The 27,842-nt window shown below is 48.5% G+C and overlaps 1 protein-coding gene across 6 annotated transcripts in view; it reads right to left on the bottom strand.

Annotated features, from left to right (window-relative positions):
* The window catches only part of VPS13B (vacuolar protein sorting 13 homolog B), an 801,572-nt gene that overhangs the window by 4,582 nt on the left and 769,148 nt on the right, over positions 1-27,842 (bottom strand). For all 6 annotated transcript variants that reach the window (XM_019468011.2, XM_019468006.2, XM_019468010.2 and 3 more), the window contains 7 exons: positions 21,621-21,739; positions 17,320-18,128; positions 13,038-13,214; positions 10,954-11,124; positions 4,130-4,306; positions 1,896-1,998; positions 848-1,097 (listed from right to left, as the gene is read on the bottom strand). In XM_019468011.2, the coding sequence (XP_019323556.2) occupies positions 848-1,097; positions 1,896-1,998; positions 4,130-4,306; positions 10,954-11,124; positions 13,038-13,214; positions 17,320-18,128; positions 21,621-21,739 (1,806 nt within the window). The remainder of the gene's footprint in view (positions 1-847; positions 1,098-1,895; positions 1,999-4,129; positions 4,307-10,953; positions 11,125-13,037; positions 13,215-17,319; positions 18,129-21,620; positions 21,740-27,842) is intronic.

Genomic DNA, 27,842 nt, shown 5'->3' with positions numbered 1-27,842 from the left:
TTTCCACGGGGTGCACCTGCTCGCCGCTAGACTGTAGGAAGCTGGTGTCGCTCTTGTCAGGGCTCACCCCTGACACCCAGTGTGCCCTGCCTGGGCCTCCATCCCGTGGCAACTTCTGTGTGGTCGGGAGCCAGCATGCAGTACAGGAACAGGCCAGGCTGGGCCAGAGAGCTGCCCCAAGAGCCTAAGCGGCAGCCCAGGGGGTGCCCCACGGTACTTAAGGGATGGGAATCTGCCCCGTGGGAAAGGGAACGCTGAGCCACACACAGTACAGAGCAGGGGGAGGAAAGAGATTCGTGCCCAGAATTCTGACCCGTGAGGTCTTGGAGTGGAAACGGGGGAGAGAGTGAGTGAGACCTCCTTCCTGGTTTGTGAACTTGTTTCCCGGTCCCCTCACTTCCGTGGCAGTCCTCTCCTGTGCCACCAGACTTGTGCCTGCTTTGTGGAGCAGCAGCACAGAACTGCTGCCTCGGCCCTGGCCCTTCTTGGACACACCTGTGTGTCCTGGAGCTCCGCTGTCCCGTCTCCTTCAGCACCCCGGCGCCCCGACGACCACGCCTCGTTCAGTTCTTAGGGTGGCATAGCCCCAGGCCTCAAGTCCATCTGGCCCGCTGCTGGGCTCCCCTAACGGAGCCTCACACACACACACACCTGGGTTGGGGCTTCCCAACTTGCTTCCGCACGGGCCCCCTTGTCCCCCTCCCCCACGCGGCTTCCTGTGACGGCCCTCCCGGTCCCCAGCAGCCTCTACAGGCTGCAGCCCCAACTGCCTGGTTACCGGCGGTCAGCCTGCATCTCTGCTTCCCTGGCTGTTAGCCGCGCAGTCCCCCCGTTTTCTGAAATGTACCTCCACGTCGCAGGCCACTCGCGGCTGCCTGAGCTGCACGATGAGCAGGCTGTTTTGCTTGCTGTCCTGTGCACAGTCGATCTCCGTGACAGGGAAGGCCTGCTGCTGCGTGTCCTCGCTGACGCTCACCACGAAGAGCACTTCCGAGGTCAGCAGCAGGCACCCTTCGTGCTCCTGGCCTGAGCCCCTCACCAGAACCACATCCAGGGCCATGTGGACTTCCGGTCTGCCCAGAGACTGAAGCATTTTCCTGTTTCAGAGGAGAGAAGTGAGGCTAGAAGCCAGTTTGGAAAAGATGGTCCTGTATCAGTGCGCACTGTACCAAGGGCTGGGGCATTCTTACGCGAAGGTCCCCAGAGGCAAAGGGCCCTCGCCAATCTGATGATCAACTTTAGCCTCACACGTAATGGCCACTTTCTTTCTTTTTTTTTTTTTTTTAATTTTTTTTTTTAACGTTTATTTATTTTTGGGACAGAGAGAGACAGAGCATGAATGGGGGAGGGGCAGAGAGAGAGGGAGACACAGAATCGGAAGCAGGCTCCAGGCTCCGAGCCATCAGCCCAGAGCCCGACGCGGGGCTCGAACTCACGAACCGCGAGATCGTGACCTGAGCCGAAGTCAGACGCTCAACCGACTGAGCCACCCAGGCCGTAATGACCACTTTCATTCACAAACTGATTCTGGTCAACCGAATCCAGCTCCTTCCTGGGGACAAGGATTTCCCTTGGCTCTGACCAGCTCCTTTTCTTCCCATTAGAAACGTCACCCCTGATCAGAACGCTGGCTTCATGGAGAGTCCCCGGTCCCCTTGCAGGCCTAGGCTGCTCCATCAGCGTGCAGCTTCCCCCGAGGGGTGCGCGAGAGGCGTCCCACATCTGGGGACGGCAGCCTCTCCCTGGCGCTATGATGGCCTCGCGCCACCTGAGATGCCGAACGCGGCCCCCCCGCAACCCCCGGGCTCCCCTGGAAGTAGGGGCCGTTAGCTCGACAGCAAGCCAGGCCCTGTTAACATGCGTATGCAGCTGAACAAGCATCTAGATAATCCTACCAGACATATTTGACGTGGCTGTTTGGGGCCCGGTCAGCATGTAGATCACTTGGCTGATAGCGCTGTTTGGGAAGCTGAGAAAGTCCAGCTCCATGTAAAATACCTGTGGCGAGAGAAGTAAGGGAGTTTTACTAGTTGTTTTTCTGGAAACCAGTTCCACGGTATAGTGATGTCATCTGCTTATAGCCATCCATAAAACACTACAGATCCAAAATGATGTCAAGTCTTTGGAAGCAGTCGTATGGATAGATAATCATTAAACACTGCAACGCTCTGAACTCTGGCGATCTTACATTAGCTACAAACTGAAAAATGAGTGAACGACAGTCCAAGCATAGGCTGGACTGGCAATTAACGGAAGCATCACGCTCCTGGGAGTAATCCATCCTGAGCAACAGCTCACACGCCATTACAGTTTATGCGATAAAGTCAAGATTGTTAGCTGACTTCCTTGCTTAATGTTACAATACTTCTGTATCTGTGCTGGGCTGGGCAAACAATAAAAAACACAACACACACAGAGATGCACACAAAGGCACATGGTTTGCCTAGATACAGTATTTCAGTGACTTAATCCAGCTGTTAAACACGAATCCATTTACATTTATGAGCACTCGTGGGGCCTCCGGTTTATTACACGCTCCCCCTGGTGCCGGCACCGAACGAGGGCACCCAGCAGCACCACGCGGCCTCCAAAGAGACTCTCCAGAACCAAAGATGGTACAGCATGTGTGCTTCCCGAGGGCTTGTAAATGTTTATAAACGAGGCACAGTCATTAGACTGAGAGTTAGTGGTTTGTAAAACCTTCAGTGCGGTAATAAAAGTTTTACAAGAATGATGGAAAGCAAGAAGGCCACGTGAAGCTCTGCTCCGAGATGCTCTGACCTACGGGAGGGGTCCTCGGCCCCGGAGACTCCCGGTGAGGAACAAAGGGATTTATGAAGGATGGGCTGGGGTCTGCAGCCACGGAACGCTGTTTACTGATGTGTAAGCATCTGATAAAGGGAGTGTGCCCGGGCTGCTTTCGGGCTACGGCGGTTCTTTGTGCCCCGTTCCCTGTGAGTGAAAATGTCATTCACGGAAGGAGAGAGAGGGAGAAGGGGGGGGGGAGGGGGTTGAGGGAGGGAGGGAGGGAGAGAGAGAGAGAGGCAGAGACAGAGACAGAAACGGGGAGGGGGGAGGCGAGGGGAAAAGCCAAGGGGAACACATGTTCGCATCTGTGTGGTCTCTGAAAGCCCCTCCGGATGGTTGCCGGAGGGGGGCATTTGTCTCCCCCTCTCCCCTTCTCAGACACTCCTGTCGGCCCCACGGAGGCGCGGGGTGCCTGCGGTGAGATGTACCCCGGCCACTATGGCCGGAGGCAGAGGGCTCGCGTGTCTGACAGCCCAGCCCTCCTGCGGTCTGTGAGAGTGGCCGGACAGCCGGCTGGAGGACCAGAATGAGGGCACGGAGTGTCGGTAAAAAGGGAACAGTCGCGGTCACCTGTTTGTCAGGGCACTGCGGTGCGCTCTGCCAAGAGCGCAGAACAGAATACGGGGGGAGGCGCTTCCTGCGGCACACCCATCACTCCTGCGTGTACACGAGCGTGGGAGGGGCCCGGCACCCCACCATCCGAGAGCAGGTGGTGCCACGAGCCCGTTCCCCACAGCTGTCTGCTCGGGGAAAGGCTTTCCGGGAACTCGGCCCAGGGGCCGCGGCCCAGAGTCCGCAGAAGCAGGGCTCTGTGAGCGCGTGTGCGCGAACCCACGTACGCACGCGCGCGCACACACGCTCCTCTCTCCGAATACATACATGCTGCCTCCACACAGATATCTTCCTGCCTTATAACCTACTTTTCCTTTCAAACTGGTCACCAGAAAAAGTAATAGTTCTATCCTCTGCTTCAATATTTTCTACATATCGCTCTCAACTGCCTTCGGCCTCTCACTGGTGACTTCTCACTAAAGTCCATTTTATTTAGATGTACTGTAAAAAGATTCTGTGAGATAGATATAATGAAATTACAAATTGATTCCTGGGCCTTTAATTATTATAATTTATGATTAGTACTATGATTCTACCCTTTGCACAAATAAGTGTAAGGAGCTGAGAAAGACGGCTATTTACCTACTTGTAGATGTATCCATTTTACTTTCACTGCTTTGCCAGGCGAAGGCCTACGTTAACTCGGAGACCCTAATCGCAAACTAATCCGTGACGTCTGAGCTGGCCTGTCAGGTGCCCCGCGACTTACCATAGCCAGTCTGTGACACGAGCTCAGCGGCTCCTCCGATGGGCTTTGTGAACACCCCCATGATTCCTTTCCCCACGCCCGAGATGACACCCTTGGCCTTGTGTCCTGCTGAAGCATGAGCTTCCGATGTTCTCTGGAAGTTCTGCATGGGCTGATCGACTATGCCAGCAATTGCACCTGAAAAACAGCAAATGCCTCCAGTGAGGACTGAGGCTTAAAATCCCGAGAAAGTGAAAACCTTCAATCCAGAAGACAGTTTTATGTGGACTGAAGATGAAAATGCACCCTCCTTAGGAAGTTCTTTACTATACATTTATTCATCGATTACGTAAGTTCATGGAGCACTGACTTAGACATGTATGATCTTCACCAGAACATAATATTCAGCCTGGGTTTTTGGTCCATCACAGTTAGGATCTGTGAAGTCCGGTTCAGAATTTAATAACCAAGTCAGACTATTCCAAAGTGACACTTCACACGCCTTTGTCCAGAAGACAAAGAGGAGAGAGCAAGCCTGCTCAGCCTGATACATTTGCATTGAAGTAAGAGGGTGAAAAAAACTGGAAGAGACCGTCCCCTTTCCATGTTCTCCCTTTTAATAGTGATAAGAGAAATTCTTTAATAATATATTAATGTAATTGTTGACACAGCAATTATTTCTATTATAGCTAATCTGTTTTGAGTGCTTGCTATGTGCTGGGGACTATATCGAGTGTTATTTGTATGAGATCATTAATCCTCATAATCCTAGGAGTCGGACGTGGTTTTTACCCTCAGCTCCTAGATAAGGCCGAGGAGCACAGAGAGGTTAAGGAGTTTGTCCCCAAGGTCACACAGCTGTCCTATGCCTGAGCCAGGGTTTGAGTCTAGAGAGGCAGAGTCCCAGCCCAGCTCTAAACCACCAAGCTGTTCACTGATCCTGTTTATAAAAGAGGCTGTCCAGTCTGCCAGTCTTAGAAAAACCTCCTTCCTTCCTACTTCCATTGAGGTTTGGCCACTTGCTCTTCACTTCAGAACAGCTACCCTGCTCTCAGCAGTCTGCTCCTGCGGTTTTCCCAGAGGACAGCCTGGTCAGGTATCCTGGAGGGCGAATCCCTCAGCCTCCTGTGGGTCCTTCCTCTTGTTCCTCTTACTTTGAGACTTCATAAGGGCTTCACTGGTCCCAGTTTTGTTTTGTTTTTTCTTTCCCCCAATGATGGAGTGGAGGGTTCTCTAGCTCAGTAAGAGGTAAACATTTTATTACAGTTCTTGACAGAATTTTCTGTTTTCAACTCAGTCCTGCTAGGATTAATGGAAAGGATGGAAAATGCAGAGTTCCCCTGGTAGAAATTTTAGTACATGTCAAAACCCATTATTCCAAATGCCACTAATTCAAAGTCTCTTGGGTAAACGGAGATTTCCAGGTCTCTGTTAATGACCTGCTAATTTCAAGTAATATTCCCCTGAACAAAATCCAGTAAAACAAAGGCCAGTTCCTTCGGGTCAATTGTAAAGGGAAAGTTCTTCATGGATTCCATTCCTCTGAATTTGGACAGAGCCATTTAAATTTATGTATCAACAGATTAAGAATGACCTGAGGCGACGGGTCTGTTTCTCAGCCTTGACCAAAGCTTCCCAAACCTTCTCAGCAACTGACTGGGGAGGCAGAGGACGCTGCTCCCCAGTGGCCCCAGCTGCCCTGGCTGTGGAGGGCCGAGGGGTCACTGTTTCATCGCCCTCCAGACACCCCTCCCGGCACTCAGGCTGGGGAGCTTGCCTCGTGTGTTTAGGAGGAGGACTGTGATGTCCTGCTGTCCATCCATGAGGTTGGGAGTCAGAGCAGCTGGGAAGTGTCAATGGGGGTGGTGGCCACCATTGGTGCACGGCAGAGGCAAGAACCGTGGGGGTCTTTCCTTCAGATCATCTCAGGGTAGACAGTTCAAAGGGAATAGCATCAAATCAAAGAATATAGCTTTTGTGGGGTGCCTGGGTGGCTCAGTCGGTTGAACGTCCGACTTTGGCTCAGGTCATGGTCTCACGGTTTGTGGGTTCGAGCCCCGCATTGGGCTCTGTGCTGACGGCTCAGAGCCTGGAGCCCGCTTCGGATTCTGTGTCTCCTTCTCTCTCTGCCCCTCCACCACTTGTGCTCTGTCTCTCTCTGCCTCTCAAAAATAAAATAAATGTAAAAAAAAAAAAAAAAAGAATACAGCTTTTGTAACGTCATGATCTGATTTCTTTGAAAGGTCTCCATGCTTAAGTCAGTAGGAAAACACAAACTCACCAATAGATTAAATTATTTAAGAAATGCCTTTTCTCAAGGACAGATTTCCATTAAGACTATTAAAATTGAGTTGAGGGGCCTGTGGTTACTTCACGGAGAAGCTTCCACTTCCCTTTAACGTGCCAGGCCTAACCTCTACGAGGAACGTAGAGCCTTGATGGCCGTGAGTATCCATACAGAGCTCTAACTTCTAACTTCTACCTGCCTAAGTGCAAACAGGTATCACAGTGAAACTCCCCTTTGATCTTCCACTTTCTCCGGCCACCAGCCACAGGGAGGGCTCAGTAACCGCGGCTTTGATAGATAAACTCTTTGGGCAGCCCAGAGAGTGGAAAATCTGAACCTCATGACAAGGTGTTAGATTCTCAGAGGTAGAGAAGGAGCTGTCAGATCCCATGCCCCCGCCCAGCACCAGACCCTGGAGGGGAAAAGCTGGCCTGTCACACACACCAACACCTCACTGGTCACCAGGTGCGAGCCGGAGACCAGAGAGGCCGTGAGAGACTAGCAGCCATTTCGCGGCATCTGCAGCCCTGCCCGGAGAGAGGCAGCTTCTCTCAGGGCTTCAGCAGGCTCTCTTATTAGGTCTAATCCACCTAAATCCCACGACTGGTAAATTATTTACTGTCATATACTTGACCTCTGCTCTAAGTAGTGGAAACTGATCCCCAAACTTGTCTGTTGGCATCAGGCCCACGGGGCGGGCGGCCACATGGAGCCGGCTGTGATGTGATGAAGGGAGGTGCGGAAGGAAGCGTGCCTCGGAGGGGAGTTTCCGTGCCCTCTGCGCGTGCCGGGCGAGGCAGAGGCGGGAGGTGTTCCCTTTGCTACCCTTTAGTTGGAGGAGGAAGGCTTTCTTTGTGAAGCAAGGAGGGGGGGGCCTCCCTCACTCTTCCAGGACCAGCTCCCCAGCCTTGGGCGGAAAACACTGCTCGCCGCTCTATGAAGCTTCCTGCCTATGTGGCTGTTTTGGTGCTGCCCTTGCCACGTGCTGTAATTTTACTTTGGACACTTTGTTTTTTTCAGATCCCAACAGCAGAGGCACAGGCCTAAGGCGGGCAGTAGGGCACAGCACTTCAGAGACGAACCAAACCTACACATAGAGTACGGGAGGTATTCTAGCTTGAGGCCGGAACAGATTAATTTCACCGGGGAGGAAGCACTTCTGTTATTCCCAGATTCTCCACTAACTGCAACCCGCCTGCCGACGGCCGGTAGTGGCATCGGGACTGCTCATCGGTGCCAAGTCCTGGTGCCTGGCTCTTCCTCACTCACTCCAGGGCAAACGTCCCGATTCACCTGGGAGAGGCCGATTTGGGTGGGATTCCGAGGGGCAGACCAAGCGTGGCGTGCACACGGAGGGTGTGGCTGCTGGGAAATCCGGCAGTGCTTCGGCATCAGGCAGCGGCCCAAGAGAAGGGGATGACAGAAGCAAGCTCTGACATCCTGCCTTTGGTATTCACGAGAGAGAAGTCACGTCTGGGAGGGAACACGGAGTGTGACCGTGACACGGAGCTCACATCCTCTCCCAGCACGGACTCCAGGGTGCAGGAGAAAGGGGGGTGTTTGGGAGTGGGTTTGGTAAATGTGGGGAAGCCTTATTACCAGTTCTGTAGGCTAAACAGAGTTTTCCCCAAAGCCACTGCTCTCTCAAAACTGGTGGCGCTCGTCCAAGCGCCTCGGCGGCATCTCTCCGCCGGCTGACACTTCCTTGCTGACTCGGGGCGACGCGGCTGGGCACGGCAGCTAACGACTCCCTTTGATTTTTCAAGGACCTCGTAACACTCCACAGTGTCCCCATGAGGGTGAAACAGAGGCAAGAAGGCCCACCAAACCCATAAACATTTGGGGAAAATGTGTTTTTCCTACCCTGGAACTTTCAATTGTTCAGTCTCCCCACATCCTGATTGTTTCCAGGCTCGGAGCCCTCCCGGGTGGGTGACATGTGGAAAAGCCCAGGCTCTTGTCCTGGTGGAGGTGTGACCTGGGCAAGTCACTTAACTTCCTATCTGTGCCAGGGCTTGCAGATTAGACAGGATGACACAGGTGAAAATGCTCCGTCAACACTCAAGTGGTCTTTCAATATATTTTTGCTAACTGGGTTGTAAATGTTTCTTCTAGAGGAAGAAACCGAGGAACTAATATTCTGGTTTCACTCAGCATGGGTTTCAAACAAAATGATAATAGCTCTAACTTCAATCAGGCACTTCATTGCATTTAGCAGTTGTAAGCACCATTTCTGGGGATAAATTAAATGGTGATAAATCTAGAATTTCCTAGGTGAGGGACTTGATTGGTCCTCCTCTTGTCCCTCCTCTCGTCTTCCTGCTACACATCAGGTAGTTCTAGGACTGGACGTTTTTGAGATGACCCGGTGATTAAGTAGGACAGAGAGTTCTTGAACTCCCAGAGGGAAGGCGGCAGATTTGAGCCAACTCGGAGATGCCCACTGGGAACTAAAAATGTCTGAGGAGCATGGCAATGGGCGCCTCGCTCAGGGTGTGCGGCTAGAGGCGGTGCTCCTGGGGGCCCAAGGTCAGGCGGGTGCCTGCACGTGCAGTCAGCGCACACCCAGAAGGGATTTCCATCATCCACAGAACTCCGAGGTCTTTGGAAATTACCAGAAATGCAGAAAGACTGTGAGCCCACTCACAGAAGAAGAAGTTTCACAGACAGACTAAATGATTCCCTCGCATGTGTATGAGGTTGTACAAGACGTGATAAAGCAACGATGGGAGTTTTAGGACTTTCTGGCCTGGTTAACAACAGGTGCCGAATTAAAAAGTGGGACACCGCAGAGGGAGGATCGTGGTTCCTCACATAATGGATTTCTACCACCAGGCCCAATTTTACACAGTGGCACCTGGGTAGCGGGTGTGGGCTTGTCTGGGTGGGAAAAGGATGGACTGGTTGGGAGGGACACAGCCACAGGCCAGCCAGCTCAGGTCTCCTCTGCTGAGCACCTGTGAACCCCAAACAGAGCTTGGCTGGAGGGAAGGAAGCTCTCCTGCCCAGTGTAGAGGGCCTAGAAGCCCATGATTCTTACCCAAAAAAGGCCCCAAAGACCCCAAAGACCCCATCCAATGACCTGAAGCCTCCAAGATAACCTCAGTCACTTCCTGTGGTTCCAGCAACTTGATCCCTTGAACTGAAACTAAAGCAAGACTGCTCCCGCCACTGTCTGCTTGTCTTTCTCTGGTGGGACGCTCTTTGAAATGAGGCAACTATTACAGTTTCTTTGCTACCAGAACCTAATAATGAGTATCAGTGGTGCTGTTTACCAAACACGGACACTTTGCCTGGCACAGGTCATTATTGTTACCTCTAAATCATGTTATTACCAGCCCCAATTTACAAAGGAGAAACCCAAGTTCAGAGAAGAGAAGAACACGCCTGAGGTCACAAAGAAAGGACCCTGACACCCTCGTCTGGGTCCGCTGGCCCCTCAGGAATGTGGCTCGCTCCCACGCCACTGTGCCTTCCCCGGAGCAGACACCCTGGCCTCCGGGCTGCTCCTCTACCTGGAAGTTCCATCCCAGGTCATACGTAAGCCTCCCAGTTTCCACGCGCATCATCACACGACAGTGCCCCACACCACAGAATGTTACGACTTAAACAATTTCCAGTAACTTGACCTGAGCTAACATCTCACTGCTTCCTCCCAGGGCCTCGGTTGGCTGCGCTGCGGGCTGAGGCTAGAAATGCAGACTGGAGAGAGGACAAATCCTTTCAAGCTCATCTTGTCTGACCTCTGCTCTCCCCGCTCTGGGCACTTTGATCTCCCTGAGATGCACACTCCTTCTGATGCACAGCAGGCCAGCTGCCAAGCAATACAGCTTTAAATTCCTTTGCAAACAAATAAACAAAAGATACCCTTGAAAATCCTGCTCTGCAAAATTTCAGCTCTGAAGCTTCCTTTTTATAGATCTTTCCAAAGCAACTTATTTTTCGAACATTTGTAGTCCTTGGAAATATCCACGGTAATCTTCACTTCTAACTATACCATCTGGCTGCTCGACAAACAGTAATTACTCTGAGGCCGAGCCTGCACTCTTGAAAAAAATAAAAGGGGAGAAGTGGGCTCCTCACTGAAGTTTATGTGACGTTTGCACGCCGCTGAAGTGCTTCTCAAAGGTGAGCGTCTGCCATATGTGCATGGCGGAGAGGGCGTGGCACGTCTGCCTGTGACCTTGACAAGGGAACAGCGGCCCTGTGGTGCCGTCCTTGCACTGACACCACCACGCTTGGGGGGCGCCTATGGAAGGACACTTATGTGGGGGTGTGGGGGTGGGTGGAGCATGGGCCTCTGTGCAGGTGAGCCTCTATCCGGGAAGGTCAGGGGACGGCCCCATCACGGCTGCTTGATGGCTCTGGTAAGGAGGTCCTGTCCCAGTGCCTCATGGATGCAGGGCAGGAAGCAGAGGGAGTGCCCTCCTCTCCCTGAGCCTCAGTTTTGCCTGCAGGAAGGATGGAAACCGTACCGTACAACCACCCCTAGTCCTGGGGAACTGAGCACCTGGCCGGCCCGCAGAGCCGTGAGCGCGCGTCCCCCACAGCCCCTTACCGAGCAGGCTGATGCCCAGGCGGGACAGGCCCTGTCGCAGCCCCTCGCCCAGGCTCTCGGGCAGCTGCCGCCGCCACTCCTCCTGCCGGTTGTAGTGTTCCTCATCCAGTGAGAGGCGGTCCATGTTCCGGGCCAGGCTCGTGGCCAGGTTGGTGATGGAGGTGAGGGTACCTGAGGGCACAAGAGCACGTGGGTTGGCCTTATGGTCACATACATGGGGGGCCCCCAGGGAGCAGTCCTCACAGGGCTGGTGGTGGGGGAGGGGTGCCTTGGGACCTGCCCAAGTGGTGAGTGACGGGGGCTTCCTTTGGGCAGCTTGAAGCAACAGCCTGAAGAAAATTGTGAAAAAAAGGCGAAGATTAACACTTGCTCACCGGGGTGACGGCACGCCTCAAAACGGGTCAGGCGAGAATCTCTGTTGCCAGAAAAATGCCCAGAGTTTCAGATGAAAGTAGCGTTCGCTATTGTTTGATGGTCGAGGCTTGGCTAGAGCACTCAGGTTTGAAGTCCTCACTGAGGCCCAGTTTTGAAAGTTAAAATTTGCTCTCAAAGGTTAAGGTCATGCTGCTGAATCTTAGATTGTAAAGAAATATTTCTATTTAGGAATAAAATTTATTTCCCCCCTTCATCTCTCATAGCAGAGGGAGACCCTAAACTGTATCACCAGACATTCAGAGGCAACGACTGGTGCCGCACAGAACATGTGCGGTTTTGATTCTCGGGGTGTTAACTGAAAACAGTGAGGACAATAAAGGAGAGAAGACACGGGAAAGCCAGGACTATGTCGGGTTTTTCTGGCAAGTCTGTACAGGGCTCAGTGAAGCCATACTGAAAGACATCAATGGACAATCCTGACACTAACGAATTCACTCATCTGTGAGAGGATATCCGGCTCCAAGAGGAGACGGAAGATGTCGTTTTTGCCGCTGCATCTTTACCAATAATCTAAAAAGAAAAAGTCCACGTGCACGCACAGACAGCAGCAAATGAGACAGATTTCCCTGAGAGAAGGAGAGAACAAGTGTAAAACACATTCGGTGAGTCAGTATGCTAAAATTACTGCGGGCTTCAGTTTAGCAGGTGTCGGTTGTCTTATTTGAAAATAAAAACAACAGAACCACAAAGACTCAAGTGTCGGGAGTGAGAAATCCGCCAGTGACTCATCGGTGAGCTCCTCCGGCTCTCAGCTCACAGGCCTCCCGGACGGCCGGGGCCCAGGGGAGTGGGCCCGGCCTCGTCCACACAACTCGGTTTACTGCTCTTGCCATTCTCCTGCCAGCCCCCCTCTAGGACGACGGGCGCTCATATTTCAGGCTCCTCTGCTTTTGAGCCTTCTGGAGACTTCTATAACCTACCCACTCATAACAGAGTTGCAGCACTGTTGACATTAAAAAGCCTTTTATGGGGGAGAAGCCCTTTGCCCTGTTTTCCCTGCCTCCTGCTGAGAAGAAAAGGGGACTCAGATGGCCCTTGTTAGTTCCCGAGTCACTGCCAACCTGACCAAAATATCGTCAAGCACACACAGGGGTAAAACGAAAACATTCCCCTTCATGCGGGCAGCAGTCTGGCTTCTGTGCCCCGTGACCTATCCGGGCCACAAGATGGCACTGTTGATGTGGCATATGCTGGAGGAAAGCTGGCTGGTCCCCTCCAAATCCGCTTCCATGTCCAAACGTATCCATGTCCTTCCGCAAGTTATGACAACTGTATCTACATTTAAAAAAATGAAGAGGCAACACAGTGTAGGGTTTCTGATGTGTAGCAGAAGTCCTGAACACCTTTAATATTTCTGTATTTATCGCATGGAATAACAGTTGAGCCAATGCTTGTTTTCCCAATGGGAGGTTTAAGATTCTGAAGTTTCTGAAACATTTTCACACACTGCAGGCAAGCAGCGATCTGTTTAAAACATAAGGCATTAGATGTGAGCTTTGTTACAAATCCAACATTTCACGGCAATCTAACGGGCTAAACAAAGGTAGACGCACACTGAAGGCCCTGAAAGCTGTAATGTGTTCTTCAAAAAGGAAAAATAAGGGGAGGAATGAACATGAGGCTTTATGAAAAGAAACCAAAGTAGCTACCTTTGGAAATGTGCTTTACAAATGACGTTGTCCCTCTGGAGACTCCACTCACGAAGGCTCCTGGGCCTCTGGTCAGCCCCTCGTACGGAAGCCTGAAGAAGTCGGCGATGCCATTCCCGACGCTTCGCACCAAACTTGCGGGGCTGCCGAGGATTTCCAGAGATCCAACCACCCAGCCTGGAAGGGACCAACGGGAAGGGGCTACTGAGACCTTCAATGCGGCACTTTCAACATTGGGGAACAGTGACCCATTTTCCCTGCAATTCATTTTTCACACTGGAATTGAGAATGTTATAAGCTCCTCTGGAGCACAATCTGGGAAATAACTCATTCACTGTGAATTCATAAATGGCAAACTTTCATACTTTATAAATCAAAGCGATCCTTTGGCAGCCTCACAAATAGCTTTAATATGACTTCCTTGCCCGAGTCTCCTGTATTCCCGCTAAGAGGGACCCGCGTGTGAGGGGACACACGTTCCCATGCACCCGAGGAAAGGCGGTCTCCCAGGGTGCAGGTGTTTGCAGGCTGGGAAGCTGTCTTTAGAACCACCTCAGGGCAGCGGAGGCACCAGGAGGGGGAGGAGGCCAGATGCTAAATGGGGTGTTGCAAAGGAGAGGCAAAGTTCTGACAAGGATGGAGGAGTTATTTTTAATCTTTCCCAATCCTACCCAGCTGAGTGCTTTCCTTTGGAGCAGAGCTGAAGCCAGACAAATGTCTCCCCTTCAACCCCAGCTTCAGTTGTGTAAACATTGGTGACATGGACATACTGATTAGGTTAGTGAGAGGGAGTGTTCCCTTCCAGTGTCCCAGGAGGGGAGCTTTGGATCTGGTTTCCTATTTGAGCAGGGGCTTGCCAGGGGCCGGCCTGCTCAGTGGCCTGACTGCGGTGTATGCTGCCTCGTGGGAACGCGGCTGTGCGTGAACTTCACCGTGGCTTCCCTTCACCTTGCTCCCCGGGGAGGGGGCTCAGCACTTTCACCCAGTGGACTGGAGGGGCCGGCAGGGCCAAGGGCTAAGCACAGGATTCTAGACAGGTGACTTCCTCTGGGAACCACGGACCCCCCACCAGACTGTGGCCAAGAGTGCTCTCGTGGGGAGGCCGTGGGGACAGGACGCGTGTGGGAGCGAATCCTGCCTCACCAGTAGATTCTTGGAGGACAAGCCTGAGACAGACCCTCGGTCAAGTCACTGGTCCCAGAGGGTCAGCAAGGTGTGGCTGCAAGAACCACGCCAGAACCCTAAAGGGTTCCAGGCCCAGCCCCTATACATAGAGAAAGACATTCTTAAATTTTGAGTCCATTCCTCTTCTCTGGAACATCAGGAGGATACCACTAGGGTTTAGGTTAAAAGAGGGAATCAGTTCCAGAAGGTAAGAACTATAAATGGGAGGGCCTCTGGGTGCCAGACATTCAGCTTATTTCATGCTCAAGGTCACTGTGCAAATGAAGTGCTGTTACATCCCTTTACATAAGGATGAGCTAATGACTGGGCTTTTCCCTGGGCTCAGGGGTAGCAGCCTCAGGGGACTGAGATGAGGCTGACCTGGTGTTACTCTGTCTCCAAGTGTGGCTCTGAGATTAGGTCAAGGGCTCACAATCTCCCCGCTGCGTGGACACGTGGGCTGGGTTTCCAAACGAGGTTTACCTCATTGCTCAGCCCACCCACCCTCTTTCTGTGAGCCTGGGCTGCAATGGGCAGGCAGGGTACTGAAGAAGGTTGTGGAATATGGTTCCCTGGAGGGCTCACTCTGCAGGTAAAGAAAGAGCAGATTCCCTTTAACCTGGAATAGTCATAAGGTTCTACCTGCAGGTAGCAAGTTGTTCTAGAAACATCTTAATTCCCCTTCTCTCCATAGATTTCACACACAGGATAAAGAAAGGAGAGTAAAATATTGCCAAGCACAGACCATCGACAATGGGCCCTTCGGAGTCAGCACGGTGGGTGCAGAGTGAAGGGATCCCACCCAGCCTCCCCATCTGGCTCCCCCAGCCACCCGAAGGTGGGTAGGTCTCCTGGATCAGGAGCACTGCCTGATGGGAGGGCCATGTGTGGACCAGAGTTACTTCTCAGAAGCATGGGAGCTAGCCAGAAACGGGCAGGAAGTATCTGAGGACACTCCTTTATTGTCCAGAAGCAAGCATCTTTTGCCTATATGTTTGGAGATTTTGTTGGAAAAGAGTGTCGGTCTGACTTCCTATCAAATTGAAACTTGGGTGTAGAGGGACCCCAGGAATTAGAAAGCCCACGTTCTTTCCTTCAGATAGGGCTATTCATTTCTAATTACTTGACTGTTTACTTTTAAAACCTCCTCAAGGTGAATCCACAAACTTCCCTAGAAATGAGGTCAGGGTATTTCGACCATCCCGGTTAAGAACCTTCTGGTCAAGTTCAGTGGGTGAATCCTGACCCACGTGAGATACAGATGCAACTCGTTCACTCCCAGGCCAGCCCTCCCCCTTCCTCGAAGGGGATGCTAGTACATTCTCTCGAAGCCTCTCCTACCTGGGTGCTGGGAACCTGCTACCACCTTCTCCTTTTGTCTGTAGGTTTTTAGTAACAGAATTCTCAACGGGCTCTAAAAACTTGGCCCTCTACATTAGAATTTCTTGTCCCAGAGTATAATGAGGTTGGGACAACAGTTTAGAGGATTTTTAGGTAGATTACAAAAAATCCAAACAGAATGTTCTTGTGAAAGCTCATTAAAAACAAAAAACAAAACAGAGCATGTTTAGCACACAGGCTGCAGGGACACGGCTCCTTGGTGCCACAGTTGGGAGTTTCTCTGCCAGCTCATTACCTGCATGGTTGTCCCCCCACACCTCAGCATTATGTGGTGGCCCGGTGGGAGGCTCAGTTCTTCCCAGGCCCCACATCAGAGCTCAGTAACTTACGTGCCCGCTTCTCATGTTAAAAGCAAACACTGCCTGAAAGGTTAAGTTTCTGGAATTGTTTATAAATATACCCATCTATTAAATTTGAAATGTTAACTGCTTATTTTTAAGTGATTTCTTAGCAAGAGAGAAATATTTTCTTCATTGTTGTGCAAGCTATCAAAACAATAGTGCAGGCAGGGCCCTCCCCTGATCTTGTCATTTTCAGTTAAGACTTCTAGGTAACCTTATTGACTCTATGAATGTCATTATGGAGAAAATGTAATCTCACCAGTGGGGCAACAACATGGGTCATTTACTGTTACACTGTTAAGCTTATATGGGAATGCTTTCACTAAGTTCAATGTTACAAACATTCTCTCCTTTGTTACTCTCAGAAAGGAAGGCTGCCATGTTTTTTGCTAGAAAGGACCTACAAGACCCAACACTGGTTGGTGTTTGTTGCCTGAATTCATGGGAACATAAGGAGCTGAGTAATCAAACTGAAACCATGTCGGAGTGAATTTAGGTCAGGAACATGTGTTTTGTTGCCAATCACCATAGAATATTCCGAGACCACTCTGTCCTTTAGCACACAGTACTCACCATACAATATTCATATTCATATTCAAACAACCCCCCCACAAACTTCCATCTCACGTCTGTGGACAAGCCGAGACACTAACCACTTTCTTTTTGCGATCTGTCTAGACTGGCAGGGCCACACTGGGTAGGTAGAGGGCTCTTTACGCATCTTATGAGCACACAAATCCTCTGAATTTCTCACCTACAGCTATTCATGGACCTTAATGAAGGAAGCCAACAAGCTACAACTGGATTTCTTTTAAGCCCAGGGCTGGTTTTCCAGACTGCACTGATGTGCCCATACAGAGCCTTGGACCTGCAGGGATCTAAAAAGTGTATGCTAAATGGAATTAACAGTCTAAGTTGTATCACAGCAAATACAAAAGCTACTATTGGTTGAGTGTTTATTAAGTGCCAAGTGCTTTTATTTTATCCTCTCAGAAATCTTAAAACCCATTTTAGAGATGAGGGAACTGAGACTTGGGGAGGTTCAATAACTTGCCCAAGGCCTGAGGCAGTGGCAGAGTGTGGATTTAAATCCAGGTCTGACTTGGGCGCCTGGGTGGCTCAGTCGGTTAAGCTTCCGACTCTTGATCTCAGGTGTTGATCTCAGTGTTGTGAGTTCAAGCCCTCCACTTTCAGTTAAGTTGGAGTGTGGAGCCCACTTAAAAAAAAAAAAAAATCCAGGCCTAACTGCAAAGCCCACACTCTTCCCCTCTCACAGTAGTGCCTCCCTAGTTCTTGAAGTTGATGAGGCACTCCCAGGAGCAATCCCTTTTGGCCCAGGCTCTAGTTCATCAAGGACCCCCAGCGTGTGACCTCACCTGCTCTGAAAAGAGCCCCCGCGGCATAGTGCATCGCCAGGGCGTGGACGAGCTGCCTGGCCGTGGTGAAGACGGGGCCTCTTTCAAACACTGAGAAGGAGAGTGGCGTATGGTCAGAGGCTATGTACAGCTTGAGGGAAGCGTGGATGCTGACGAGGAGATTCACCGGCTGTATCACCAGTTTCCGTAACTTCACAGGATTCACCAAGGCCCTGGCGTGCTGTCTGACCTGCGCGGGCAACACCTGTTTGCCACCTGCGAGTACCTCAGGGTGACCGGCCAGGTTGCCGTCAGGAAGGTAGGTCCGGAACAAAGTTCTGATGTAGTACACAAATGTATCTTCCACATATAACCGGGCAGGTTTCAATTCAAAACTGAACTCGTTAATATCATCGAATAAGAAGTTCTTGCCCTCGGTTAAGGTGAGGCAAAGTTTGATAAAACAATTTTTCTTGTATTCTTCCAGCTCTCTGCTGGATACGAGGAGGCTTTGCATTTTGGGACACTGCATGGGTTCTGGCTTTTCCCCCTGGCAGACTAAGACCGCGAAGTGGAAACTGGACTTGTTATATAGCTGGTTGTCTAACTGCAGGTCCCCACAGTAGACTTCCACACAGTGAGGCCGAAGGGGCGCTGCAGCGGCCTCTTCCCCGCGGAGGTGGCCAGTCACGGGGGCCATTTGGAGGAAAACACTGTCCAGTGTGAGTCTCAGAAGTTCAGATGATACTCTGTGGTGGGTGAGGTCATCAAACACCACCAAGCTCAACTGAGTGATGAACATTTTAAATGTCACAATCTTCTCCAGAGTTCTAGAGAAAGGGAAAACAACGTAAGTCTCCCTCTTTTCTTTTTCCTTTCTTTCTCTTCCTTCCTTCCCTCCCTCCCTCCCTTTTTCTTCTTCTCTCCTCCCTTCCCTCCCACCCTCCCTTCCTTTCAATAGGGCCTTATTACACCCCTCCTGATATTCCATCAGGTTCTCGCAAGAAACAATAAGAATTCAACTTTCAGATTGTGGTGTCTGGACAGAACCTGCCACGTTCCCGACAGTACTGGGGAATGTCCCCTAAGGGACCAGTACAAGCTCTTGTCATGTTCTGTACATGCTTCCCTTGTCAACACCAGATTTGTACTCCAAAATTCTTCTAGCGTTTGCGCACTCATTCTCTATCACGATCATCTCAAGGCAGAAAGGTAAAATCAAACCACCAAGACTCCTCACCTTGAAGTAAAGCAAAGAGAAGAAAACTCACCCCGAGCCCCCTGCATCCCGGCCCCTCTAGTGGCATCTGGGCCATGTGCTCAGCTCTCCCTACCATTTCCGGATCTGGACTGCGGTGCTCCTGCCTCAGGCCAGCCTGTCACGGTGCACAAAATCCTTCTGCTCTCACCTCCTCAAGGACATCACTTTAGCCACCCACCCGTCTCCTCTACCCTCATTTTTTTCTTCATTATCGGCAGCTTATAAACATGATGCTATTTCTCCTGTCTTCAAAATCCCTCTTGTAACTCCACTTCCTTCTCTAGCTACTACTCAGTTTTCTGCCCTCTCTTACATAAAAACTTCTACACACATTGTCTGCTGGCTGCCTTCCATTCTCTCTTCACCTTGGTCCAAGCAGGCTTCTGCCCCCACAGTCTACCAAAGCAACGCTCACCAAGTGACTTCTGTGTGGCTAAACTGAATGATGGCTTTTCAGTCTGTGGCTCACTTGACCTACAGCGGCATTTCACCTTGTCGATAACTCCTTTCCTCTGGGAACACTTCCTTTATAGGTCTTCTCTTCTACTTCTCAGTCACTGTGCGACCCCTTCCTCTTCTCCCTGATCACTGAAAATTAAGGTGCCCAAGGCTCAGCCCTTGCCCTCTTCTGTTCCTGTGTCTGGCCCCCCCCACTGGGAGATCTCACCCATTCCCACGGCCCCGATATGCTGTCTGGGTGCTCATGGCTCCCAAAGTCACATAGTCAGCCCAGGACCACCCAAGTGCCAGTCTCGTACATCTAACTGCCTCTCCACTTTGTCACTTCTTTGTTAAAAAACATCTCAACCTGTCACGTCTATAATCAAACTCTAGATCATACACCCCACCCCAACCTGCATATGGTCTTTCCCATCTCAGTTAATGGCAACCACATCCTATCACTTGCTTACAGCCCGAGTTTAGGAGTCCTCCTTGATGTCTCCATTTTTAACCCCTATCCAGTGCATCAGGGAAAACCCAAGGGTTTCTTCTTAGAAGGTACATCCAGATTCTGACCTTTCCTTCCCACATCCACTGATCCCACTGCAGTCTAAGCCATCAGCATCTCTAGTGTGAGTAACGGTGACAGTCTCCTAACTAGTTTCACTGCTTCCACCCTCACTTCTTTATGGTCTACCTCACAAACAAATAAATGATAAATAAGTTTCTAAAAATTTAGGTCAGATTATGTCACTTCTCCACTCAAAATGCTCCGATGATTTCTCCATTTCATTCAGAAATAAAGCTAAGTCCTACACCATGTCCCCCTCTCCCAGCCCTTACCGCTCTGGCCTCAGATACTCTTTCTACTTCCATCCACTCTGTTTGGCCCACACTGGCCTCTTCCCTGAGCCTCCAATATGTCAGACCCACTGTTTCAGACCTTTGAACCAGATGTGCCTTCTGTCTGGAAAGCTCTCCACCAGATACCCACATTACTAACCCCCTTGCAGCTTTTGAGTCTTTGCTCAAATGTCAACTTCGTGGCAAGGCTTACCTACACTGGTTTTCTAAAATTGTGTCCTCTCTGTCCTTATGCCCTGGCACTCCTGGTCTTTCTTACCCGGCTGTTTTTACCCCTGCAGAAAGCCAACCTTCTACTGTCCCATAAAGTCTTTTTTTATTATGTTTATTCTCTGTCTTCCATTCTACACCTAGGAAAATGTGATCATCTTTTTGAGAGCAGAGATTCTGGTCTTCTTAGTCACTGTTGTATCCCCATCCTTAGAATAGCACCTGGCTTCCAGTAAGCACTTCAAAGCAAGGGGTGTAATAGTTCCTTTATTCATTGATTCAATAGATAGTAGCAAATACTTGTGCCTTTCCTATTTCTATCACTCAATGTATAATTTGTTGCTAGTATGATTAATGCCCTATTAATGCCATAGACAAATGTTTCTGAAACTGTTGTGCAGGCTTGAAATTTTGTGTTATGTAATTTTATATTTAGTCTCCAATTGTTATGCTATTCATTTTTTACAAAGTTCTGGGCAAAGAAAACATTCTACCCAACCTTGTTTGAAATATTGTAAATTCAAATTAATAATGATTTGGCAGGTCCAAATTAATAAGTTCTTAACCATATATGAAAAACAAGGTACTTTTTTTTTAAAAGGCTTAAACAAACATATGGAAGTTAGTATTGTTATTTTATATTTTAAATACATTTTTAAATAACAAACTTTATTATAAAATACATTCTTCTTTATAAAATTAAAATGCAGAAAATTATTAGCTAATCACTTATAACTCCCACATCTACTAACAATTTTGATTCTTTAAAAAAATTTTTTTTAATGTTTATTTATTTTTGAGAGACAGAGAGAAAGAGAGACCAAGTGTGAGTGGGGGAAAGACAGAGAGAGGGAAACACAGAATTGAAAGTAGGCTCCAGGCTCTGAGCTGTCAGCCCAGAGCCCAATGCAGGGCTTGAACTTACGAACTGCGAGATCATGACCTGAGCTGAAGTCAGACACGTAATTGACTGAGCCACGCAGGGGCCTCTTGATTCTTTCTTTTGAGTCTTAGTTCTAGGAATGTTTTCTGGGAACGTGTGTGAGAATGTGTGAACAGAGAAGTATTTATGTGTGTGTGTGTGTTATATACACACATACATACATACCTAGGATACATGACTAATCATAGCTATATATTCAATTTTATACTCTCTTTGCTTTCTTCTCTCCCTTTATTCCTTCCTTTCTTTTTGAGAGAGAGAGAGAGAGAGAGACAGAGAGAGAGAGAGACAGAGAGAGAGAGACAGAGGGAGGGAGGGAGGGAGGGAGGGAGGGAGGGAGGGAGGGAGGGAGGGAGGGAGAGTGGGCACACATATGAGCATGGGAGGAGCAGAGAAAGAGAGAGAAAAAGAATCTTAAGCAGGCTCCAAGCTTAGCACAGAGCCCCATGTGGGGCTTGAGCTCACAACCATGACATAGATCATGACCTGAGCTGAAATCAAGAGATGGACGCTTAACTGACTGAGCCACCCAGGCACCCCAGGTTTACAACTTTTTAATGGGCAAGCTTACCATGCTGTGACTGGGATAATAATTAATCCTACCTGTTGGTAGCAGTTAAAATAGGTCCCATTTTTCCTTCTGGGGCCACAGTGATGAAGACTGTGCCACACTGAAGGACAACGTCCACATACACATAGCCAAAGCCAGTCAGGAACACAACCTGCAAAAAGAATATTCAGAATCTGATTAAAAAGAAATAAGAAACACTACTGAAATGGTTACTTTCAAATGTCTTAAGTCCTGATTCAATACCACAAACACTTCTTGGTTATATTTCTTTATATCTATGTGTACAGGCTATACAGCTGACTTGAAATGAAGAAAAAAAAAAAGAAAGATCAAATCCAGATTTTTCAATATCCAGCTGTAAGGTTCATAGAAAAAAACAATGATGGATGATGGGGCATGTGTGTCTTCCTTCTCTGCTTCTTTGGAATTGGCAAATAGCTCTGTATGGGCTGGAGCCCAGCCATGGGCCAGCTTTACGTGTGCATATCAACCTCTGTGGAAAAAAAAAAACAAAAACAAAAACCCTGAAACTCAGGACTTGAAATGCAACATGCAAAAAACTTCCAGGCTCTTGAGTGTTGACTTACTACCATGAGGATGTCTTCATATCCTGGGGACACAGAAACATACCAGAAAACCTACCAACAGCTGTTGACATGTCATAATCCCCTCAAGGTCTCTTAGTCTCTCATGTAACTTGTAACAATAGTGTCAGATAACTTCATTTGCTTGGACTCAAAATTAATTTTGCTTCTATGGGAAGGTGGACTAAGACCTAAAAAAAGTTCGATCTCAGAAGCCAGGTGCCAGGCCAGCAGAACAGATGTCCTTTCAGCATTAAATACCGAGGTTGCTTAAATGGATAAATATTTGAAAACAGAACAGAACTATTTGAAAAACAACTCCAAGAACATCATGTTCACAGCCAGCATTACCTGAGAGTAGGGGCAAGAACCTCCTTATGTTTGGGAATGTCTGATAATCTGCAGTATCAATTCAGTCCAAGTCTGGGCCCTTTATTACTGTTAGGGCAGCAAATAAAAGACGACTGCAAATTTCCGGATGACGGAACAAAGCTAGGTGCCTGCCTGACATGTAATGAATGTATTGGAATTCTGACCAAATGAAGAGGTACCAGAAAGAGTGTGCACAGAGCCACAGGGGACAGTCACAGACTCAAACCCGGAAGGGACTTCAGTGTCACTGGGTTTCTTTCTTGCATAGTGGCTCCTGACCATCTGCAGCACCCAGGGCATCTGGGCGTCACCTCTGCCTCCTCCCTCTCATCTCCTGGAGCACAGCAGTCCTCAGATGCCCCAGCTCTGCAGGCTCCTCCCCTAGTGCCTTCGTTTTCATCCTATGGCTGCTGCTTTAGCTTAGGCCCTTGTCTGACACTCAGCACTCCTGGCGCCCAGAAGATGCCTTCCAGCACAGGTTCTTTCCAAATCCTGTATATCTTTGCACATGCTCCTTAAGGATACCTTTTCCCCTGAAGGTACTCTCTCATTTTCCTATTCCTTTCCTCAGCTTGATACTAACTCCAGCATTCCTGAGGCATTTTAACCATATTTCTATTTCATCACAAGCCTGTATTGTTTGTAGTACAGTCACCTGTTTATACACCTGACTCAATTGCTAGATTGTCAGCTTCTTGAGGGCAGGAGCAGAGTCCATTTGTTCTCTATGGACATGTTTCCCAAATGGATTGTTTTGCAGAAATATCTGTTTCAAAAGACCCTGTATCTTGAATCTGCCTTATCTGTTCTAAGATAAAAACTGTAGTTGACTATGATAAAATCTGGAATGCAGCCAACTTAAAAAATGGCTCAGCTCATGAATCTAAAGCAAAACAGGTATTATTTGAGAAACACTCACATTTATTATTTTGTATGATATGCAAAGGAAGTCAACTGTTTTTTTACTAGGCTTATAGATGTGGGATTATTCTTCTGGCACAAACATCTATATTTCCCTCTCTCAGTGACTCTGCGTAACTTCAGCACATGTCCCAGGGTTTTTAGCAGAGAACTACCACCCCTCAGAGGAGGGAGGGAGAGGATCAGTAAGGGATATATTTACTGTTCTGCTCATTCTCACAGTCGTCTTTGGGCCTTAGGAAATGAGGACACTAGTACTTTCTAAGAGTGAAGATAAGGCAAGCTGATGGTTTCTGTTAACTTCCCAAGGGACTTTGAAGCAGGCAAATGAACCTAAACCTTTAAAGGTACTTCTTCTGGTCAAAAACCTGGACTCTGAAGAAAAATTTGCTGGGTGTCCCTTTCACTCACCACTAGAATGGAAGAAACATGAACTTTAATTCTCAGGAGCCTATCCCTGTCTCTTTCCCCCAGTAGAGAAACTGCTCACAAGGCCAAGCATTTTGTACAGTGGCAGCTCTAGGGATTAGAGATTAGGTATCTACCTACCAGAGAAATTAGGCACCTGTACCGAGGTTCCCCCAGAGGTTTCAAAATAAGTCCTTGTTTTGGTCTGAAGGTTTGGCCTTCAAAGCCTCAAATACTTAGTGAAGAAGAAACTTTTTGAAGAAAAACCTTGCTGACTCCTAGTCTAGCTGGTTGTAGCAGCCGCACACCCAGCACCCATGCCCTTGCCTAGTCCACTCTCCTACGGATACAGAGCTTGGCTACGTGGCTGTCGTCAGCTGATGGGATCTCAGCAAACATGGGGCAAGAAGCTTGGTAAAGCTTGCTTACTGGGGTTTGCCCTCCTGCCAACCATGTGAGGAAGCCTGGCCTAGCCTCCCTAAAGAGAGACCACATGGTGAGAGAGATGCCCAGACTTTCCAGCTGAATTCATTCCTCAGCCAACTTCCAGCTGAATGCAGCTGCATGAGTGATCTCAGGCTCATCCTGCAGAAAAATCATGCTACCAAACCTTCAGACTCACGAGAAGTCAAGCGTTTTCAAGCCTCTAGGTTTTGGGGTGGTTTTGTTACAATGGGGCAGACAGAAAGTGATGGAAACTCCATCAACCTGCATCCTTGACTGACGATGGAGAACAGAGCTCCCTGGGCACAAAGCATGAGCAAGAAGCAAATTCTAGGCTTCTGATAGGCAGCATAACCTAGCCTATACCAACTAACATAGATATTGGTAACAGAAGTAGGGTTCCAGCAGAAACCTAATGCATGAGTCCTTGGCTTACTGGTCAGGCAGTAGAAACTGGCATTGAAAGGGATTAAAATGGCAATTCATGTTATGAAGTAGCAAGACATTTAGTAGAACTGTTGCCTGAGATTACCTGGGAGGCAGATTATAAACCTAATCCAGAAGATGAGGTGTGAAAACAAAAACATTAGTAGTGTGTGTTGGCTAATATTGGCTGTCTCTGGAAATGCATTCTGAAGAAGAGATGAGCTCAGCAAACAATTTGCCAGTTTGCAAATAAAAATGAAAAACAACAGAGATTCCAGAAACTCGGGGTCTTGCAAAGCTAGAAATGCTTTTGACCTCAAACAGCAAGGGACCAAAGTTTAGTGTTTGAATATGAGAGCAGATTAATACTCAGCCTTAGGGCTATGTACAGGCATCACACTCACTGTTAGAACCTCTTAATTATAAAAGTGACTCAGAAAAAAGCTTAGATTAAGAGTATAACTTTGCCACAGAAGCTCTGAAGTTAGAGGCAAGGAATCAAGATAGCACAGGAATATGCCTTGAAAAGGAGCACAGATGTGGTTATCGGTACATAAATTCTCTGGAATCAAATAGCGTTTGAGAAATGACTACTGATGAATACACTCATGAGTCTGGACTACAAGAGACTGAGGTTACTTGAGCTTCAGATGTGACCAACAAAGATCTCTGAGAGTACGTCCAGGGGCTGGAAGAAAAATGGTGAGAGCGCAGTTCCAAGAGCAGAGACAGGGCTCAAAGACCAGTCCTTGTTTCAAGGTATAAACCCCACAGTTACGTGCTCAGAAACTTTTTGGACTTGTCATAGATGAGAGGCTGCTGCTATGTCTCATCCTTCCCATTTCCAATTTGGAGGGGTTAAAACGATGATCCTGTCTTGTAAAATGGGGGGAGGGGAGAACAGCATGAGCTCACAGGTCTCCAGGTGAAAGGAGTCAAGTCCAGACTAAGAGAGCATCACTCAGAAGTCCTGGATTTCCAGTGGGATGTCGTGACTCATCGGAACCCTGGGGAGGCAGTGTGTTTGTTGCACACAAACAAACACTCATTTAATTCACTAAATGAGTAATGACCAAGGGGATTTCTGCTTGTTGTTGCTGAGTTCATTATAGAATAAGCTAGCCAGTCCTGATCAGTGCCATCATTTAGGTGTTTTTTCTTCCTTCACTTCACACTGGTGGTGTGGGGGACGCTATGGGCAACATATAGTCAAGAGATTTGCTGCTTTGGCCACAAAACACTTGGAGGATACTCTCTGTATCTGTGTTGGAGCACTATGATCAGTAAGACTTTCTCTCACACATATGGGAATAAGAACACTACTCCGGGCCTATGTCTTGCCCTCCACTTAGTACATTGTCTTTTACTACAATTACAAATAAGAAACACTTCAACATAACTTGTGCTTTTCTACAGTTATCTTTTTTAAAATTTATTTATTTATTTTGAGAGAGAGAGCGAGCAGGGGAGGGGCAGAGAGAGGAGGAGAGACAGAATCCCAAGCAGGCTCCATGCTGTCAGCACCGAGCCTGACACAGGGCTTGATCTCACGAACTGTGAGATCATGACCTGAACCTAAATCAAGAGTCCAATGCTCAAACAACAGAGCATTAAAATGATTGATTACATTTATATGTAGCAAAAAATATTTTAAAAAATTATACTAATTTATTTTACTAAGTTAATAAGTTATGGGGGTGGGGTGCCTGGGTGGCTCAGTTGGTTAAGCATCCAACTCTTGGTTTTGGCTCAGTTCATGAGATCAAGCCCCATGTCGGGCCCCAGTGCTGGGCATGGCACCTGCTTAAATTCTCTCTTTCTCCCTCTACTGCTCTAGATTGTACTCTTTCTCTTAAACAACAACAACAACAACAACAACACCACTAAGTTAATAAGTTACAGGGGGACACAAGAAATAAAAGAATGAATTTTGAAAGTCTCTCTTCCCTTGTCTCCCTTTTTCCCTAGAGGCCATATGCGACAATCCAAGGATAATCCTTGGAGGGAGGGAGTTATAAAGTGTCCCAGCACTGCAGCTGAGGTAGACTTACATAATAGGTAGAACTGTTATTAAAACTCCTTCCGTACTCCCTTCCTTCAATATTTTACTGATTTCCTCTTCAACTGGGTTCCAATAGCCGTAGGAAACATCTTACTGGGCTTCCTCCCTTTCTAATTCTCTTTCTTCTACCTAAGTCATGTTGCCCCCACCTCAGATTTTCACTTCTTTTCTGTGATGAGTGATTTTGCGTCAGCCTGACTGGCCACAGGGTGCCCAGGTTAAGCATTACTGCTGGATGTGTCTGTGAGGCTGTTTCTGGATGGGATTAGCATTTGAATCAGTGGACTCAGCAGACTGCCTTCTCCAGTGTGGGGGACATCATCCAGCCTGTCGAGGGGCTACCCCCTTTTCTCCTGCCACACTGTTGAGCTAGAACATCTCATTTCATCTTCTCCTGATGAATTTATGCCATCAAATCCCTTGGTTCTCAAGCCTTTGGACCCAGACTGAATTATGCTATGGTTTCCCTGGGTCTCTAGCTTGCAGAAGGCAGATACTTAGCCTCCAAGGGTAGAACTGCACATAAATCAATCAGCCATGTTATTTGTTCTGAACTTTGGCTAAAACTCATCTTTCATAAAAAATTTTACTCCCTATTTTGGGAAGGAATAAATGGAAAAGTTACTACTTATTTCTCTAGATGAAGTGGCTTGTAAGAAATATGTTAAGAAAGAAAACCATAATATGGAAGAAGCCAAGGCTTAGGCTTTGAAGGGAAGAAGAGATTTGCATGTGTACTATGGGACTATGTGCTACAGGACTGATCCCTAACGTGTAGAGGGAATAAGGGAGTTGAGTGTAGCCTGCTTGGTCTCAGGTAGTCAGTCGTCTGTTTTAAGCAGTTTAAGGCCTGGAGTTTCAGGCCTGGAGAGCCTTCTCTGGGCTGGACTCTTGTGTGTTAGTAATCACTTTTGTGGTTCTTGTGGAGACAGACTTGAAGGTGAAGAGGTTGACAACAGAGAGACCCTTAAAGGGCCTTAAAGGCTATTGCTAAAATCTGGGAGAGGAATGATGGATAAAAGGCCTGGAGTAGACCA

The sequence above is a fragment of the Panthera pardus genome, unplaced genomic scaffold (genome assembly GCF_024362965.1).
Source record: "Panthera pardus isolate Hobbes unplaced genomic scaffold, ASM2436296v1 HiC_scaffold_7, whole genome shotgun sequence".
In the NCBI taxonomy this organism is placed as follows: Eukaryota; Metazoa; Chordata; class Mammalia; order Carnivora; family Felidae; genus Panthera; species Panthera pardus.
This window is presented reverse-complemented; position numbering and strand designations above follow the sequence as displayed.